At 46.9% G+C, this 20509-nt stretch overlaps 1 protein-coding gene and 1 long non-coding RNA gene across 24 annotated transcripts in view; one reads left to right on the top strand and one right to left on the bottom strand.

Moving 5' to 3' along the window:
• Nucleotides 1-1436: 1436 nt before the first annotated feature.
• Nucleotides 1437-20509, bottom strand: part of LOC118397537 (serine/threonine-protein kinase ULK2-like) — a 61421-nt gene continuing 42348 nt past the window's right edge. For 2 of the 10 annotated variants that reach the window (XM_035792416.2, XM_035792414.2), the window contains exons 18-26: nt 19647-19894; nt 19349-19530; nt 19154-19263; nt 18679-18822; nt 18035-18249; nt 5342-5520; nt 4997-5115; nt 4537-4830; nt 1437-4100 (exon numbers count right to left, since the gene is read on the bottom strand). In XM_035792416.2, coding sequence (XP_035648309.1) covers nt 4036-4100; nt 4537-4830; nt 4997-5115; nt 5342-5520; nt 18035-18249; nt 18679-18822; nt 19154-19263; nt 19349-19530; nt 19647-19894 — 1556 coding nt within the window. In that variant the 3' untranslated portion in view covers nt 1437-4035. Of the gene's footprint in view, nt 4101-4536; nt 4831-4996; nt 5116-5341; nt 5521-7926; nt 8033-10310; nt 10426-11809; nt 12167-13082; nt 13295-14211; nt 14619-14711; nt 14820-17614; nt 17803-18034; nt 18250-18678; nt 18823-19153; nt 19264-19348; nt 19531-19646; nt 19895-20509 lie in introns of those variants that run through there. The other 8 variants (XM_035792417.2, XM_052467779.1, XM_052467778.1 and 5 more) reach the window with 8 other exon arrangements.
• LOC127908699 (uncharacterized) lies at nt 5529-18066 on the top strand. Of its 14 annotated transcripts, XR_008068099.1 has the most exons (15): nt 5529-5676; nt 5811-6205; nt 6669-7663; nt 8391-8457; nt 9125-9588; nt 10122-10252; nt 10320-10783; nt 10851-11328; nt 12741-13188; nt 13320-13450; nt 14845-14909; nt 15309-15440; nt 15974-16038; nt 16441-17369; nt 17959-18066. It is a non-coding gene; the product is annotated as an uncharacterized LOC127908699 (long non-coding RNA). The 14 variants fall into 14 exon arrangements; XR_008068096.1 differs by lacking the exons at nt 14845-14909; nt 15309-15440 and adding an exon at nt 7726-7990 and having other exon boundaries at nt 6669-7264; nt 13320-13916; XR_008068100.1 differs by lacking the exons at nt 14845-14909; nt 15309-15440 and adding an exon at nt 7927-7990 and having other exon boundaries at nt 6669-7264; nt 13320-13916.

Below are 20509 nucleotides of genomic sequence, written 5' to 3' on the forward strand. Positions count from 1 at the left end.
GTGGTACTCTATAGGATGCCTGTTTTTACTCGGACAATGATGGGGTTCTACTTTAGGAAATATAGCCCCTTTGGCTAAAATAAATTGAGAATATTTTTTGGTACTTGCGCACCTTACGGAAAATGTGGCTGGTGATGAAAATAGGAAATAGGAAACCCCAAATAGATAATAGATACTGTAAGCTATCTAGATTCTAGAAACCCTCTATTATTAAGGGAATGGTCAACAGAATTTCACAATGTTATGTAGCCTTTAGCCTAAATCATAAGATAGCCTTTTATTACTTAGATTTCCTAAAAGCTAAATGTTTAGTTTGGGCAATGGCAAACATCCCCAATAATGCAGACTAATGGATTCCATGCTTTTAGTTTTTTATATTTAATGCAGCCTCAATGTGGTGATGAAGGCCATCCATATCAACTGACAAATGGTTGATGTAGACATAAACAACAGAGGCTCTGCTCTGGGTGGTAAAAACGCTTTAAGATGAAGCAAGAGGGATGGGAAGGCCAAGTGGGAGAAATTATGACCAACATCTGCTGCAGCATAATACTGGGCTCCCCGCTGTCCACCTGTGGGTTCTGGGCTACATTCATTGTTTTCACAGTATGATGACAGAGAGTGGGCCCCAACACACACACACACACACACACACACACACACACACACACACACACACATACCTACAGACAGATGAAGAGGCAGGTATGAAAAACATTGAAGTTGAGAGAGAAAACAATATGTTTATTCAACTGTGGGCTTAACTTTTTTTCGCAGAAGTGGTCTTGTCAGCAGAATTTGGGAACCTGGCCACATCTATCCTCTAACTGTACTTGTTCAGGTCAGTAAAAATAAACAGCTGAAGGTGAGATTAGAAGGTTGCCACAAACAGTTTGCTGACTGTGTCCTCAGAAAACATTGGCAGTAACACAGTCCCAAAACAATATCCCTCCCTATCTGTCACTTTCTATTTGGCAGTGAATAGTGAAGTGGCTGGAAGAGTTAGAATAGTTCCATAGAGAACCGTGTGATTTTGGAATCCTGTTCATTTATTGGGCAATGTTCAGTGAATGACCCCTTGTGTAGCTAATTATGCTATCTGTGGTGAACGTTTTGCTATCAGAATCTGTAGGGATGGGGATTGCATGATTGTTAGACAGATGATCAAAATGTTTCTCCAGCTAAGGTATGGGGCTGGAGAAATGTAACCACACTGTAAATAACCACCCTAACTATGGACTGATGGTCCATGAGATTGATATGGTTTGAAACATACAGTATTTTGAAGCAGGAATTTGGCTCCATCTAGTGAATGTTAGAGTGAAAATGACTGCTCATTGGCTCAAATGGGGGTCCCACGAAGCTCGGCTTTACTAGTGTTAATAAGGGACCCACAAATGTTATATTAGTATTTTCCATGAAATACAGACCATGCATGTAGTTCCAACTTTTCTTTTTAATTAACAAAGGCTGCATTTGTAGAGTTCCATAAAGAAAGATGCCCTTTAACTCACATCAAGTAACACATCAACATTTGTCATTGAAAAATAGGTGTGTGGAAATTCAGTTTCATTGTCATGGTTGGTTCAGGGGAGGGTGGCTTAACCATCACAAGGGTTGGTAACTTTGTATGCATTCAGCTAGAGTCTGAGGTGCAAATGACTGGGAGGGTGAATACATTCACTCTACGGGATATAACATGTGCCCAGTACCAATGGTTCGTCTCTGAAACAGTCCATCGTTAGTACTCCATTCTTCATAAACTACTGCTATTGAGGGAGTGTGGCCTAAATCTACAGCGCTATAAATAGATGCATGGATTTGGTAAGTTCAGACAGTTTCTGACTATTGTTTTAATGTACTTCTCCCTCCACTCAGTGTGCAGAAAAGGCTTTTTGTGGTGCGGAGTGCTCACGAGCAAAGGGAGAGGGCACAAGAGCAAAAACTAAATAAACCGCAGAAACTTGGATATGTCTAAAAAAGGAACAGTACATCATAGACAGAGCTAGTGGCCAACAGTTGCAAGTTTACGCATTTACACACTATTCACACTTGTACAATAGGAAATCAAAAGAGTCTGTCCACTTTTCAATTAGGCTTATGAGGCAGCTCTTCTTCTGTAATGGACTTTCTGATCACTGGCCTTTTGTATACCTGACGTGTGCAGACTCACTAACATTACTGCATTGCAAGCACAGCGGCTGCGTGGGGAGAGAGCGGAGCAGACTTGAATGGATGCTAGGCAGTGCCTTTCTTTACTTCCAACACAGTAGATTTGATCTCTCCACACAGAATCCCCATCCAGTATAGTATATGAACAGTCCTAGTAGAAAGAAGAGGTTGTGTGGAGATGTTTGGAACAGCTGCCTTGTGATTGGCACATTCCTCTGTGCCAGGGACCTCTAGTGGGGATAGATTGACTTGAACCTGTGGCAGGCGTGGTTAAAAGTACATACAAATGTTTGTGCTCTTTGATCGAGAGGCAGGGCATCCAATGGAGTCGTCTTGCTCACTGACCCCCTAACTCTCTCACTGTGCTCTCTCACACACATTCACTCAGGAAAACAAAATCCCATGCACAACATACAAATATTTACACTTTTGCAAACATCAATTTACTTGGAAATTAGTTACAGTTATTCATGTATGAACATAAAAAAAAAAAACTTGTTTCTGTATTATTTAGTCGAAAACTACTCAAGTAATTTGACTGTTTTCTCTTGATTCACCCAGGAGAGGGGCGTTCCCCCTTGGTTAACTGATCAGGAACCCCTCCTCCCCAAATGCCTAGGGGCATGTGCTGGTCAACACTAAAAGTTCCATGGGCAAAGAAAACATACATTTTAGTCCGATTCTCTGTCAACCACAGGCTTCTTCTTGCCATACTATTCTAAAAGCCCACCAGTGGTGTGGGATGTGTAGAGACTGGACGTTTCTTACGACCCCTCACCCCATTTCCACGGCAACATTTAACAGTCAGAGTGTGCGAGCAGGTTGCGCAGCAATGAGAGGGAGAGCTGTGGCAGGGCAAGTGGTGTTGTGGGCTGAAGAGGGTGAGAGAACCCACCCCCATCCCTTTAACCAACCTGAGCTACAACTAACAGCCTTCACATTTCTCTTTCCTAACCTGTCAGGACAAAGTGTCCCCCCCACTTTTCACAATAAAGTGCTTCAGCTAACAAATGAAAACAAAAACAAATCTAATTACAAATCTACATGGTTGTTTGCTCTTCAGGCTTCCTTCCCTGTGTATATAACTGTGTGTTCTTGTTTGTACATGTATTGTAAAGTGTGTGTTTTGGCGTTTGTGTGTATTTGTTACAGGATTGGCTAGACTGACTGCCCTTAAATTGACTAATCTCATATACGCCTTTAAATGGACTAATCTCATATACTCCTTCCTTCTACTTCAATACTAAAGACAATGTCAGACAGGCATCACAACAGCCTCCTATTCCAAAACAATAAATAATCCCAACAGCAATACTAATACAGAGTAAAAACCTTTACATTATAATAACCTCTGTGATTTGCATTAAAAATATGTATTTTTCATGGGTGTATAAGTCTCTGGGCCCATGATAGATTGTCCTTATATCCATCTATTTCTTCTAGTACAAAATGTAAAAATCCTGCAAGTCGGATACAAAAAGCTGGGTAGAGTTTGTGCCCCCCCGTCCCACTGTATTCGGTTGACAGACAGCACGCAAGAAGATGCCTGCGTCTTGTTCATGTCCTGTGAATGTCTCAGTTCCAGGATCATTTGATCATCTTTGGTAGTGAATGTGTGCATCATCTCTCACGCACTTCATCGTTCAGTCTGCGATGCCAAAGGAGGTGTTACACTATCTGCCGTGTTGTTTCCTTAAACTCAGAAAAAGATCCAAACGGAAAGGTGCTTGGACTGCTACGTGAGGGAACATTGGGGTTCCGTGCTTGTCCTCAATGTTCTATTGTCAGGGTAGAGAGTGGTCCCTCTGGGCAGAGAAGGGGGACAGAGAGGTCACATCTGCCCCGATATGTGTGTGTGGTCTGCTACTCGTACAGTGTGACGGTGCAGTAGCAGAGGGCAGAGATTCTCCGGTCCACACTGGCCTTGTCTGTTGAGGAGACACAAACGCACAGTCAGATCACAGTGACTGTAGCTGCTGTTCTATGTCACAATGACCTGGCTACCATGCCACACACAGAGAAGCACAGTGCACTCTAAACCTCATCTGATTGAAGCCTCATCTGAAATAAGCTCAGAGCTGGACCAAGTGGTTCAAGTAAGCATGTGAGTGCTGATTAAAGATAAGAGGTCAAAGGGATTTTTCACAAGAGACTCTAGTTAACACACTTGACTGTCCATATTCATATCCACTACACCAGAGTCTCTGCTACAATGTGATGAGCTTGTCTGGTCTCTGACAGAGCCTGTTGGGGGAGCCTGGTTGTCAGATGGATTTGTGCTTTGGCCATACATGACATAACAATGGCGTAGCAGAAACAGACTGGTCTTCAGTCTACAGTTCAGGACGGCACGTGGATACTTACACTTGGCCACATTTTGGATGTCTGCAGGGTCCTGGAGGATCTTGGACAGGCCATCTAGCAGCATGGCAGCCTTGTTGTAACGGTAGGCTATGTCCTCCGTCTGCTGAAACATCTCATCCAGAGCTGCAGACTGCACCGTTTCCACAGCGTGGTTATAGATGAGTTTCTCTGCGGTCACGCTGTTGATCTCGTCTACGAAGCGCTGCTTGTCTGAGAAGAAGTGGTTCAGCTTGTCTGTGAGCCGCCGACACAGGGAGATGCAGCTCTTGTAACGCTCGTTCAGACTCTTCACCACTGAAGAAGGGGGTGAGGGAGGGGGAGAGAAAGTTAGTTATGCTCAAATAAAAATGAATTATATCTAAGTATTATACATGTATATTTTAAGTGTTTTAAGTTCGTATGCAGTTTATAAATACTATAGTGTAATGCCACTGTACCGGTCTGGGGACATTTTTCTTACCCTGCTTGACGGCGCTGGAAGGGTTGAGCTTGGCTGATTTGATCTGGGCCTTGGCCAGGTGGAGGGAGGAGGCTAGGAGCTGGGCAGCCTTCATGTACAGCACCAGCTGCTCTACCTGCCTGTAGAGGGTAGCACAGCACACATTACTAACCTATACGGCTTCCATGGCTTTTCTTTCTTAAAAACGTCATAATTGTCTTTTACAACAATCATTTAAATTGTGATGAAACTCATGTTTTTGTGCCTCACTATGATGAAATACTACAGGTCTGGGTCCAAACTAAAACCAGAATACTTTCAGTTAAACTGTGAACCCCATCCCCCCATTTTTAGTCTCTCCCTTACCCCCACTCCTTGCTGAGCTGGCTGATCTGGTCCACTACCACACTCTCCTGAGGGGGGTAGAGGGAGGCAGCCGATACTCCCAGGTCTGCCCCTCCTGCTCGCACCGCTGCGATCTCCAGAACACAGTCAGTGAAGGACAGCATCATCCTTAGGTGCATCAGAGTATCTGTGTGCTCTCGCTGTAGTCACAAACACATGATACAGGTCAGATATCCGTAGGCGCATCAGAGTGTCTGTGTGCTCTCGCTGTAGTCACAAACACATGATACAGGTCAGATATCCGTAGGTTCAGAGTGTCTGTGTGCTCTCGCTGTAGTCACAAACACATGATACAGGTCAGATATCCGTAGGTGCATCAGAGTGTCTGTGTGCTCTCGCTGTAGTCACAAACACATGATACAGGTCAGATATCCGTAGGAGCATCAGAGTGTCTGTGTGCTCTCGCTGTAGTCACAAACACATGATACAGGTCAGATATCCGTAGGTGCAGAGTGTCTGTGTGCTCTCGCTGTAGTCACAAACACATGATACAGGTCAGATATCCGTAGGTGCATCAGTGTCTGTGTGCTCTCGCTGTAGTCACAAACACATGATACAGGTCAGATATCCGTAGGAGCATCAGAGTGTCTGTGTGCTCTCGCTGTAGTCACAAACACATGATACAGGTCAGATATCCGTAGGTGCATCAGAGTGTCTGTGTGCTCTCGCTGTAGTCACAAACACATGATACAGGTCAGATATCCGTAGGTGCATCAGTGTCTGTGTGCTCTCGCTGTAGTCACAAACACATGATACAGGTCAGATATCCGTAGGTGCATCAGAGTGTCTGTGTGCTCTCGCTGTAGTCACAAACACATGATACAGGTCAGATATCCGTAGGTGCATCAGAGTGTCTGTGTGCTCTCGCTGTAGTCACAAACACATGATACAGGTCAGATATCCGTAGGTGCAGAGTGTCTGTGTGCTCTCGCTGTAGTCACAAACACATGATACAGGTCAGATATCCGTAGGTGCATCAGAGTGTCTGTGTGCTCTCGCTGTAGTCAAAAACACATGATACAGGTCAGATATCCGTAGGTTCAGAGTGTCTGTGTGCTCTCGCTGTAGTCACAAACACATGATACAGGTCAGATATCCGTAGGTGCATCAGAGTGTCTGTGTGCTCTCGCTGTAGTCACAAACACATGATACAGGTCAGATATCCGTAGGTGCATCAGAGTGTCTGTGTGCTCTCGCTGTAGTCACAAACACATGATACAGGTCAGATATCCGTAGGAGCATCAGAGTGTCTGTGTGCTCTCGCTGTAGTCACAAACACATGATACAGGTCAGATATCCGTAGGTGCATCAGAGTGTCTGTGTGCTCTCGCTGTAGTCACAAACACATGATACAGGTCAGATATCCGTAGGAGCATCAGTGTCTGTGTGCTCTCGCTGTAGTCACAAACACATGATACAGGTCAGATATCCGTAGGAGCATCAGAGTGTCTGTGTGCTCTCGCTGTAGTCACAAACACATGATACAGGTCAGATATCCGTAGGTGCATCAGAGTGTCTGTGTGCTCTCGCTGTAGTCACAAACACATGATACAGGTCAGATATCCGTAGGTGCATCAGTGTCTGTGTGCTCTCGCTGTAGTCACAAACACATGATACAGGTCAGATATCCGTAGGTGCATCAGAGTGTCTGTGTGCTCTCGCTGTAGTCACAAACACATGATACAGGTCAGATATCCGTAGGAGCATCAGAGTGTCTGTGTGCTCTCGCTGTAGTCACAAACACATGATACAGGTCAGATATCCGTAGGTGCATCAGAGTGTCTGTGTGCTCTCGCTGTAGTCACAAACACATGATACAGGTCAGATATCCGTAGGTTCAGAGTGTCTGTGTGCTCTCGCTGTAGTCACAAACACATGATACAGGTCAGATATCCGTAGGTTCATCAGAGTGTCTGTGTGCTCTCGCTGTAGTCACAAACACATGATACAGGTCAGATATCCGTAGGTTCATCAGAGTGACTGTGTGCTCTCGCTGTAGTCACAAACACATGATACAGGTCAGATATCCGTAGGAGCATCAGAGTGTCTGTGTGCTCTCGCTGTAGTCACAAACACATGATACAGGTCAGATATCCGTAGGAGCATCAGAGTGTCTGTGTGCTCTCGCTGTAGTCACAAACACATGATACAGGTCAGATATCCGTAGGTGCAGAGTGTCTGTGTGCTCTCGCTGTAGTCACAAACACATGATACAGGTCAGATATCCGTAGGGGCATCAGAGTGTCTGTGTGCTCTCGCTGTAGTCACAAACACATGATACAGGTCAGATATCCGTAGGTTCAGAGTGTCTGTGTGCTCGCTGTAGTCACAAACACATGATACAGGTCAGATATCCGTAGGCGCATCAGAGTGTCTGTGTGCTCTCGCTGTAGTCACAAACACATGATACAGGTCAGATATCCGTAGGTGCATCAGAGTGTCTGTGTGCTCTCGCTGTAGTCACAAACACATGATACAGGTCAGATATCCGTAGGTGCATCAGAGTGTCTGTGTGCTCTCGCTGTAGTCACAAACACATGATACAGGTCAGATATCCGTAGGTGCAGAGTGTCTGTGTGCTCTCGCTGTAGTCACAAACACATGATACAGGTCAGATATCCGTAGGAGCATCAGAGTATCTGTGTGCTCTCGCTGTAGTCACAAACACATGATACAGGTCAGATATCCGTAGGTGCATCAGAGTGACTGTGTGCTCTCGCTGTAGTCACAAACACATAATACAGGTCAGATATCCGTAGGTGCATCAGAGTGACTGTGTGCTCTCGCTGTAGTCACAAACACATGATACAGGTCAGATATCCGTAGGAGCATCAGAGTATCTGTGTGCTCTCGCTGTAGTCACAAACACATGATACAGGTCAGATATCCGTAGGTGCATCAGTGTCTGTGTGCTCTCGCTGTAGTCACAAACACATGATACAGGTCAGATATCCGTAGGAGCATCAGAGTGTCTGTGTGCTCTCGCTGTAGTCACAAACACATGATACAGGTCAGATATCCGTAGGTTCATCAGAGTGTCTGTGTGCTCTCGCTGTAGTCACAAACACATGATACAGGTCAGATATCCGTAGGGGCATCAGTGTCTGTGTGCTCTCGCTGTAGTCACAAACACATGATACAGGTCAGATATCCGTAGGTGCAGAGTGTCTGTGTGCTCTCGCTGTAGTCACAAACACATGATACAGGTCAGATATCCGTAGGTGCATCAGAGTGTCTGTGTGCTCTCGCTGTAGTCACAAACACATGATACAGGTCAGATATCCGTAGGTGCATCACATCAGAGTGTCTGTGTGCTCTCGCTGTAGTCACAAACACATGATACAGGTCAGATATCCGTAGGTGCATCAGAGTGTCTGTGTGCTCTCGCTGTAGTCACAAACACATGATACAGGTCAGATATCCGTAGGTGCAGAGTGTCTGTGTGCTCTCGCTGTAGTCACAAACACATGATACAGGTCAGATATCCGTAGGAGCATCAGAGTGTCTGTGTGCTCTCGCTGTAGTCACAAACACATGATACAGGTCAGATATCCGTAGGTGCATCAGAGTGTCTGTGTGCTCTCGCTGTAGTCACAAACACATGATACAGGTCAGATATCCGTAGGTGCATCAGAGTGTCTGTGTGCTCTCGCTGTAGTCACAAACACATGATACAGGTCAGATATCCGTAGGTGCATCAGAGTGTCTGTGTGCTCTCGCTGTAGTCACAAACACATGATACAGGTCAGATATCCGTAGGTGCATCAGTGTCTGTGTGCTCTCGCTGTAGTCACAAACACATGATACAGGTCAGATATCCGTAGGAGCATCAGAGTGTCTGTGTGCTCTCGCTGTAGTCACAAACACATGATACAGGTCAGATATCCGTAGGAGCATCAGAGTGTCTGTGTGCTCTCGCTGTAGTCACAAACACATGATACAGGTCAGATATCCGTAGGTGCATCAGAGTGTCTGTGTGCTCTCGCTGTAGTCACAAACACATGATACAGGTCAGATATCCGTAGGTGCAGAGTGTCTGTGTGCTCTCGCTGTAGTCACAAACACATGATACAGGTCAGATATCCGTAGGGGCATCAGAGTGTCTGTGTGCTCTCGCTGTAGTCACAAACACATGATACAGGTCAGATATCCGTAGGAGCATCAGAGTGTCTGTGTGCTCTCGCTGTAGTCACAAACACATGATACAGGTCAGATATCCGTAGGTGCATCAGAGTGCCTGTGTGCTCTCGCTGTAGTCACAAACACATGATACAGGTCAGATATCCGTAGGAGCATCAGAGTGTCTGTGTGCTCTCGCTGTAGTCACAAACACATGATACAGGTCAGATATCCGTAGGTGCAGAGTGTCTGTGTGCTCTCGCTGTAGTCACAAACACATGATACAGGTCAGATATCCGTAGGAGCATCAGAGTGTCTGTGTGCTCTCGCTGTAGTCACAAACACATGATACAGGTCAGATATCCGTAGGTGCATCAGAGTGTCTGTGTGCTCTCGCTGTAGTCACAAACACATGATACAGGTCAGATATCCGTAGGCGCATCAGAGTGTCTGTGTGCTCTCGCTGTAGTCACAAACACATGATACAGGTCAGATATCCGTAGGCGCATCAGAGTGACTGTGTGCTCTCGCTGTAGTCACAAACACATGATACAGGTCAGATATCCGTAGGTGCATCAGAGTGTCTGTGTGCTCTCGCTGTAGTCACAAACACATGATACAGGTCAGATATCCGTAGGTGCATCAGAGTGTCTGTGTGCTCTCGCTGTAGTCACAAACACATGATACAGGTCAGATATCCGTAGGTTCAGAGTGTCTGTGTGCTCTCGCTGTAGTCACAAACACATGATACAGGTCAGATATCCGTAGGCGCATCAGAGTGTCTGTGTGCTCTCGCTGTAGTCACAAACACATGATACAGGTCAGATATCCGTAGGTGCAGAGTGTCTGTGTGCTCTCGCTGTAGTCACAAACACATGATACAGGTCAGATATCCGTAGGAGCATCAGAGTATCTGTGTGCTCTCGCTGTAGTCACAAACACATGATACAGGTCAGATATCCGTAGGTGCATCAGAGTGACTGTGTGCTCTCGCTGTAGTCACAAACACATGATACAGGTCAGATATCCGTAGGTGCATCAGAGTGACTGTGTGCTCTCGCTGTAGTCACAAACACATGATACAGGTCAGATATCCGTAGGAGCATCAGAGTGTCTGTGTGCTCTCGCTGTAGTCACAAACACATGATACAGGTCAGATATCCGTAGGTGCATCAGTGTCTGTGTGCTCTCGCTGTAGTCACAAACACATGATACAGGTCAGATATCCGTAGGAGCATCAGAGTGTCTGTGTGCTCTCGCTGTAGTCACAAACACATGATACAGGTCAGATATCCATAGGAGCATCAGAGTGTCTGTGTGCTCTCGCTGTAGTCACAAACACATGATACAGGTCAGATATCCGTAGGTGCATCAGAGTGTCTGTGTGCTCTCGCTGTAGTCACAAACACATGATACAGGTCAGATATCCGTAGGTGCAGAGTGTCTGTGTGCTCTCGCTGTAGTCACAAACACATGATACAGGTCAGATATCCGTAGGGGCATCAGAGTGTCTGTGTGCTCTCGCTGTAGTCACAAACACATGATACAGGTCAGATATCCGTAGGAGCATCAGAGTGTCTGTGTGCTCTCGCTGTAGTCACAAACACATGATACAGGTCAGATATCCGTAGGTGCATCAGAGTGTCTGTGTGCTCTCGCTGTAGTCACAAACACATGATACAGGTCAGATATCCGTAGGTGCAGAGTGTCTGTGTGCTCTCGCTGTAGTCACAAACACATGATACAGGTCAGATATCCGTAGGAGCATCAGAGTGTCTGTGTGCTCTCGCTGTAGTCACAAACACATGATACAGGTCAGATATCCGTAGGTGCATCAGAGTGTCTGTGTGCTCTCGCTGTAGTCACAAACACATGATACAGGTCAGATATCCGTAGGAGCATCAGAGTGTCTGTGTGCTCTCGCTGTAGTCACAAACACATGATACAGGTCAGATATCCGTAGGTGCATCAGAGTGTCTGTGTGCTCTCGCTGTAGTCACAAACACATGATACAGGTCAGATATCCGTAGGTGCATCAGAGTGACTGTGTGCTCTCGCTGTAGTCACAAACACATGATACAGGTCAGATATCCGTAGGTGCATCAGAGTGTCTGTGTGCTCTCGCTGTAGTCACAAACACATGATACAGGTCAGATATCCGTAGGGGCATCAGAGTGTCTGTGTGCTCTCGCTGTAGTCACAAACACATGATACAGGTCAGATATCCATATTAGATATCCGTAGGTTCAGAGTGTCTGTGTGCTCTCGCTGTAGTCACAAACACATGATACAGGTCAGATATCCGTAGGTGCATCAGAGTGTCTGTGTGCTCTCGCTGTAGTCACAAACACATGATACAGGTCAGATATCCGTAGGTGCATCAGAGTGTCTGTGTGCTCTCGCTGTAGTCACAAACACATGATACAGGTCAGATATCCGTAGGTGCATCAGAGTGTCTGTGTGCTCTCGCTGTAGTCACAAACACATGATACAGGTCAGATATCCGTAGGTGCATCAGAGTGTCTGTGTGCTCTCGCTGTAGTCACAAACACATGATACAGGTCAGATATCCGTAGGTGCAGAGTGTCTGTGTGCTCTCGCTGTAGTCACAAACACATGATACAGGTCAGATATCCGTAGGAGCATCAGAGTATCTGTGTGCTCTCGCTGTAGTCACAAACACATGATACAGGTCAGATATCCGTAGGTGCATCAGAGTGACTGTGTGCTCTCGCTGTAGTCACAAACACATGATACAGGTCAGATATCCGTAGGTGCATCAGAGTGACTGTGTGCTCTCGCTGTAGTCACAAACACATGATACAGGTCAGATATCCGTAGGAGCATCAGAGTGTCTGTGTGCTCTCGCTGTAGTCACAAACACATGATACAGGTCAGATATCCGTAGGTGCATCAGAGTGACTGTGTGCTCTCGCTGTAGTCACAAACACATGATACAGGTCAGATATCCGTAGGTGCATCAGAGTGACTGTGTGCTCTCGCTGTAGTCACAAACACATGATACAGGTCAGATATCCGTAGGAGCATCAGAGTGTCTGTGTGCTCTCGCTGTAGTCACAAACACATGATACAGGTCAGATATCCGTAGGTGCATCAGTGTCTGTGTGCTCTCGCTGTAGTCACAAACACATGATACAGGTCAGATATCCGTAGGAGCATCAGAGTGTCTGTGTGCTCTCGCTGTAGTCACAAACACATGATACAGGTCAGATATCCATAGGTGCATCAGAGTGTCTGTGTGCTCTCGCTGTAGTCACAAACACATGATACAGGTCAGATATCCGTAGGTGCATCAGAGTGTCTGTGTGCTCTCGCTGTAGTCACAAACACATGATACAGGTCAGATATCCGTAGGTGCAGAGTGTCTGTGTGCTCTCGCTGTAGTCACAAACACATGATACAGGTCAGATATCCGTAGGAGCATCAGAGTGTCTGTGTGCTCTCGCTGTAGTCACAAACACATGATACAGGTCAGATATCCGTAGGTGCATCAGAGTGTCTGTGTGCTCTCGCTGTAGTCACAAACACATGATACAGGTCAGATATCCGTAGGTGCAGAGTGTCTGTGTGCTCTCGCTGTAGTCACAAACACATGATACAGGTCAGATATCCGTAGGAGCATCAGAGTGTCTGTGTGCTCTCGCTGTAGTCACAAACACATGATACAGGTCAGATATCCGTAGGTGCAGAGTGTCTGTGTGCTCTCGCTGTAGTCACAAACACATGATACAGGTCAGATATCCGTAGGGGCATCAGAGTATCTGTGTGCTCTCGCTGTAGTCACAAACACATGATACAGGTCAGATATCCGTAGGTTCAGAGTGTCTGTGTGCTCTCGCTGTAGTCACAAACACATGATACAGGTCAGATATCCGTAGGCGCATCAGAGTGTCTGTGTGCTCTCGCTGTAGTCACAAACACATGATACAGGTCAGATATCCGTAGGTGCATCAGAGTGTCTGTGTGCTCTCGCTGTAGTCACAAACACATGATACAGGTCAGATATCCGTAGGTGCATCAGAGTGTCTGTGTGCTCTCGCTGTAGTCACAAACACATGATACAGGTCAGATATCCGTAGGTGCATCAGAGTGTCTGTGTGCTCTCGCTGTAGTCACAAACACATGATACAGGTCAGATATCCGTAGGTGCAGAGTGTCTGTGTGCTCTCGCTGTAGTCACAAACACATGATACAGGTCAGATATCCGTAGGAGCATCAGAGTGTCTGTGTGCTCTCGCTGTAGTCACAAACACATGATACAGGTCAGATATCCGTAGGTGCATCAGAGTGTCTGTGTGCTCTCGCTGTAGTCACAAACACATGATACAGGTCAGATATCCGTAGGAGCATCAGAGTGTCTGTGTGCTCTCGCTGTAGTCACAAACACATGATACAGGTCAGATATCCGTAGGAGCATCAGAGTGTCTGTGTGCTCTCGCTGTAGTCACAAACACATGATACAGGTCAGATATCCGTAGGGGCATCAGTGTCTGTGTGCTCTCGCTGTAGTCACAAACACATGATACAGGTCAGATATCCGTAGGAGCATCAGAGTGTCTGTGTGCTCTCGCTGTAGTCACAAACACATGATACAGGTCAGATATCCGTAGGAGCATCAGAGTGTCTGTGTGCTCTCGCTGTAGTCACAAACACATGATACAGGTCAGATATCCGTAGGGGCATCAGTGTCTGTGTGCTCTCGCTGTAGTCACAAACACATGATACAGGTCAGATATCCGTAGGTGCAGAGTGTCTGTGTGCTCTCGCTGTAGTCACAAACACATGATACAGGTCAGATATCCGTAGGTGCATCAGAGTGTCTGTGTGCTCTCGCTGTAGTCACAAACACATGATACAGGTCAGATATCCGTAGGTGCATCAGAGTGTCTGTGTGCTCTCGCTGTAGTCACAAACACATGATACAGGTCAGATATCCGTAGGTGCATCAGAGTGTCTGTGTGCTCTCGCTGTAGTCACAAACACATGATACAGGTCAGATATCCGTAGGTGCAGAGTGTCTGTGTGCTCTCGCTGTAGTCACAAACACATGATACAGGTCAGATATCCGTAGGAGCATCAGAGTATCTGTGTGCTCTCGCTGTAGTCACAAACACATGATACAGGTCAGATATCCGTAGGTGCATCAGAGTGACTGTGTGCTCTCGCTGTAGTCACAAACACATGATACAGGTCAGATATCCGTAGGTGCATCAGAGTGACTGTGTGCTCTCGCTGTAGTCACAAACACATGATACAGGTCAGATATCCGTAGGAGCATCAGAGTATCTGTGTGCTCTCGCTGTAGTCACAAACACATGATACAGGTCAGATATCCGTAGGTGCATCAGTGTCTGTGTGCTCTCGCTGTAGTCACAAACACATGATACAGGTCAGATATCCGTAGGAGCATCAGAGTGTCTGTGTGCTCTCGCTGTAGTCACAAACACATGATACAGGTCAGATATCCGTAGGAGCATCAGAGTGTCTGTGTGCTCTCGCTGTAGTCACAAACACATGATACAGGTCAGATATCCGTAGGTGCATCAGAGTGTCTGTGTGCTCTCGCTGTAGTCACAAACACATGATACAGGTCAGATATCCGTAGGTGCAGAGTGTCTGTGTGCTCTCGCTGTAGTCACAAACACATGATACAGGTCAGATATCCGTAGGGGCATCAGAGTGTCTGTGTGCTCTCGCTGTAGTCACAAACACATGATACAGGTCAGATATCCGTAGGTGCATCAGAGTGTCTGTGTGCTCTCGCTGTAGTCACAAACACATGATACAGGTCAGATATCCGTAGGTGCATCAGTGTCTGTGTGCTCTCGCTGTAGTCACAAACACATGATACAGGTCAGATATCCGTAGGAGCATCAGAGTGTCTGTGTGCTCTCGCTGTAGTCACAAACACATGATACAGGTCAGATATCCGTAGGTGCAGAGTGTCTGTGTGCTCTCGCTGTAGTCACAAACACATGATACAGGTCAGATATCCGTAGGGGCATCAGAGTATCTGTGTGCTCTCGCTGTAGTCACAAACACATGATACAGGTCAGATATCCGTAGGAGCATCAGAGTGTCTGTGTGCTCTCGCTGTAGTCACAAACACATGATACAGGTCAGATATCCGTAGGAGCATCAGAGTGACTGTGTGCTCTCGCTGTAGTCACAAACACATGATACAGGTCAGATATCCGTAGGAGCATCAGAGTGTCTGTGTGCTCTCGCTGTAGTCACAAACACATGATACAGGTCAGATATCCGTAGGTGCATCAGAGTGACTGTGTGCTCTCGCTGAAGTCACAAACACATGATACAGGTCAGATATCCGTAGGTGCATCAGAGTGACTGTGTGCTCTCGCTGTAGTCACAAACACATGATACAGGTCAGATATCCGTAGGTGCATCAGAGTGTCTGTGTGCTCTCGCTGTAGTCACAAACACATGATACAGGTCAGATATCCGTAGGTGCATCAGAGTGTCTGTGTGCTCTCGCTGTAGTCAAACACATGATACAGGTCAGATATCCGTAGGTGCATCAGAGTGTCTGTGTGCTCTCGCTGTAGTCACAAACACATGATACAGGTCAGATATCCGTAGGAGCATCAGAGTGTCTGTGTGCTCTCGCTGTAGTCACAAACACATGATACAGGTCAGATATCCGTAGGAGCATCAGAGTGTCTGTGTGCTCTCGCTGTAGTCACAAACACATGATACAGGTCAGATATCCGTAGGGGCATCAGAGTATCTGTGTGCTCTCGCTGTAGTCACAAACACATGATACAGGTCAGATATCCGTAGGAGCATCAGAGTGTCTGTGTGCTCTCGCTGTAGTCACAAACACATGATACAGGTCAGATATCCGTAGGAGCATCAGAGTGACTGTGTGCTCTCGCTGTAGTCACAAACACATGATACAGGTCAGATATCCGTAGGAGCATCAGAGTGTCTGTGTGCTCTCGCTGTAGTCACAAACACATGATACAGGTCAGATATCCGTAGGGGCATCAGAGTGTCTGTGTGCTCTCGCTGTAGTCACAAACACATGATACAGGTCAGATATCCGTAGGTGCATCAGAGTGTCTGTGTGCTCTCGCTGTAGTCACAAACACATGATACAGGTCAGATATCCGTAGGTGCATCAGAGTGTCTGTGTGCTCTCGCTGTAGTCACAAACACATGATACAGGTCAGATATCCGTAGGGGCATCAGAGTGTCTGTGTGCTCTCGCTGTAGTCACAAACACATGATACAGGTCAGATATCCGTAGGAGCATCAGAGTGTCTGTGTGCTCTCGCTGTAGTCACAAACACATGATACAGGTCAGATATCCGTAGGGGCATCAGAGTGTCTGTGTGCTCTCGCTGTAGTCACAAACACATGATACAGGTCAGATATCCGTAGGTGCATCAGAGTGTCTGTGTGCTCTCGCTGTAGTCACAAACACATGATACAGGTCAGATATCCGTAGGAGCATCAGAGTGTCTGTGTGCTCTCGCTGTAGTCACAAACACATGATACAGGTCAGATATCCGTAGGTTCAGAGTGTCTGTGTGCTCTCGCTGTAGTCACAAACACATGATACAGGTCAGATATCCGTAGGTGCAGAGTGTCTGTGTGCTCTCGCTGTAGTCACAAACACATGATACAGGTCAGATATCCGTAGGTGCATCAGAGTGTCTGTGTGCTCTCGCTGTAGTCACAAACACATGATACAGGTCAGATATCCGTAGGTGCAGAGTGTCTGTGTGCTCTCGCTGTAGTCACAAACACATGATACAGGTCAGATATCCGTAGGTGCATCAGAGTGTCTGTGTGCTCTCGCTGTAGTCACAAACACATGATACAGGTCAGATATCCGTAGGTGCAGAGTGTCTGTGTGCTCTCGCTGTAGTCACAAACACATGATACAGGTCAGATATCCGTAGGGGCATCAGAGTGTCTGTGTGCTCTCGCTGTAGTCACAAACACATGATACAGGTCAGATATCCGTAGGTGCATCAGAGTGTCTGTGTGCTCTCGCTGTAGTCACAAACACATGATACAGGTCAGATATCCGTAGGGGCATCAGTGTCTGTGTGCTCTCGCTGTAGTCACAAACACATGATACAGGTCAGATATCCGTAGGTGCAGAGTGTCTGTGTGCTCTCGCTGTAGTCACAAACACATGATACAGGTCAGATATCCGTAGGTGCAGAGTGTCTGTGTGCTCTCGCTGTAGTCACAAACACATGATACAGGTCAGATATCCGTAGGAGCATCAGAGTATCTGTGTGCTCTCGCTGTAGTCACAAACACATGATACAGGTCAGATATCCGTAGGTGCAGAGTGTCTGTGTGCTCTCGCTGTAGTCACAAACACATGATACAGGTCAGATATCCGTAGGAGCATCAGAGTATCTGTGTGCTCTCGCTGTAGTCACAAACACATGATACAGGTAAGATATTACAGAAAGACATGTGCAAATAGAAATGCCACACACACACAGACACACACAGGGCCCTCTCTCCCACCTCCATGAGTGTCTCCTCAGGCAGCTCTGGGGCCTCAAAGGTGATGAATCCGTCCAGGCTGGGGGGAGAGGTACCGTAGGGGATATAGCGTAGGCTGCTGGGACCTGCCTCTGCACCCCCTGGGGGAGAGGCCCCGATGGCCATGCCCGGAGGAGAGCCCACGTACACTCGCCCACTGGTGGAGCACAGGGAGCCTGCCGAACTGTTGGAGCCCACTGAGAGAGAGGGAGAGAGAGCGCAAGGATAACTTTGTTGTTGATGTGTGTCAATATGTAGGCCTATCACTTTGACATAATTTGATTGCTCCTTTCATTGGCTGAATTTGAATAGAGAATTTCAGATTAACAAAATTACAACATTTTCCAGAACAAAGTTCAGTCCACTGAGACACAGAGTATTATTGATAGTACCCACTAAGATGAACAGCACAAGGAGAGGGAGAGAGACTGCCCACTAAATTGCAGTTATGTATCTCAGGGCATTGGAACCACCACCACGGAGTCACTTCACTCCAGGTAGGAAACATTGAGTGGAGTCGTAGTAATTAGCTTTAGCAGGTTAGCTTGGAGGGTGTAGCTTTGGGAAGTGGGGTTCAGCAAGCGGTTAGCGTAGCAGTTAGCCGCTGATGCAGTGAGCGGTCTCACCTGAGGTGGTGCGCGGCCGGGTGCCCAAGTGGCTGCAGGTAGGGGGGGTGCTGCTGTTGGGGGGCGAGCCCACGGTGAAGAGAACGGTCCGGGGACTCGCCGCCCCGCCCCGAGGCTGAGCCAGCCCAAACGGTCCTGCTGGTGCTAGGGAGGGAGGGAGGGGCGGTCATTCACACTAAGCCAATCAAGCTCTCTGTTACACAGGAAGGTCCTGTCAGAGCAGCCAATCCAAGCAGTTCATGCAGGGCGAGAATCCATAAAGCAGAGAGACTGGTGCGTGTTTGTATTTGTGTTGTTCTTTGGGACAACGGGTAAGTATTATCTACTAAACCATTGATGTCAGTTTACCAGCTAGGTTATTTCACAACTAATTTTCAGTCTCCAGCTCTTTTCTAATTAATGGTAAAAACATCTGTTCCATTATTTATACCTGGGAGGATGAAACTAAAGACAGTGTAAGTGTGTGTGTATTTACCTGTATCCATGGGCCGCTCTGTGTTGAGGCTGTCTGTGCTTCCCTGGTATGGCTGTCCCCCAAGAGTGATTCTGACTGGCTGTTCAGACAGACGGCCAGTACTGACAGACCTGGGGAGAGAAACACATTGATAAGAGATATATTACCCACACAGAGAGAATGAGACAGAGAAAAAGACAACAGTGCACCGTTTACCTGCCAAATGTGGTCCTGCTGGCCTCAGGGGCAGACTGGCGTCCACTGGGATAGGGGGTACAGTGGTGGGCACAGATGTCCCGTGCGTCCGCCAGGGTCTTAGTGGGTGTGGGACTGTCTGCCAGGGCCATCAGGTTACAGGATGCCTGCGTCTTAGGTATCTTAAATGGGGCTGAGATGGGCTGAATAGGGACATAGAGGTTAACAGTTACTGGTTGTAGTAAGTAGGACACACCGTAGCGAAACATAATTAGTTTAATGATTAAAATATGCTAAAATGGTTATCAACTCAACCGACCTTGGTGGGGGAGCCAATTATTGTGGGCAGAGGTGACTTCGTCAGCCAATCAGAGGAGCGGGGGGAGGTGCCCAGGTTGCCAGGGCGACCCAGGTGGGGGGAGTGGCTGGGGGGGTAGTTGCAGGTGGAGGGCTGGATGGGGTCTGACAGCTGCTTGTGGAGTTTCTGTCTGGTGTGGTAGACCTCAGTCAGGGTGGGGGCACTCTGCAGGCGACCACCCAGTAACTGGGACGACGGCACTGGAGAACCTAAAAGAGACACACAGAGTCATTCATACAAGTCATTTTTTTATCACTTTATGTAAAAGTTTAAGTTTCACATTAATAATTGGTTTAGTGGCGATCATTAGTTACATTAGTGTTAGTATTAGTTACATTAGTGTTAGTATAGTGTCAGTGGCGTGAGCACATACTGATCTAGAGAATATTTAAAATTCACCACTAGATGGCGCTACAATCTTGAAATGTGTATTTTTCCACTGTAAACAAAGTCAAAAATAGCAGCAGTAAAGGGCCACTAGGTTCCTGGTTTTATGAGAGTCTTGTTCGTTCACAGAATTGCTGCTGAGAAGTTCAAAAAGACCCCTGAAACTTCTGTTTTTTTCTTTAGTAGGTCATCAAGTTTTCTAAAAGGAGACTAAGTACTAACTGTATCTGCACTGGTTTGCTCAGGGTAAGTCCCGCCTATGTCACGGGGGTTGCCATGGATACTGGCCTCTTGACTCAGATAGTGACACACTTGTGAAAACTGTGTGGATGGGTGGAACTCCCATACACACAACCTCCCTTCCAGATCGTTAATGGAACACCTGTTACTCAAAACAATAACCTGACTCATGGCATAAACATCCGCCTCGGGAGGAG

Source organism: Oncorhynchus keta, chromosome 18 (assembly GCF_023373465.1).
Source record: "Oncorhynchus keta strain PuntledgeMale-10-30-2019 chromosome 18, Oket_V2, whole genome shotgun sequence".
Lineage (NCBI taxonomy): Eukaryota > Metazoa > Chordata > Actinopteri > Salmoniformes > Salmonidae > Oncorhynchus > Oncorhynchus keta.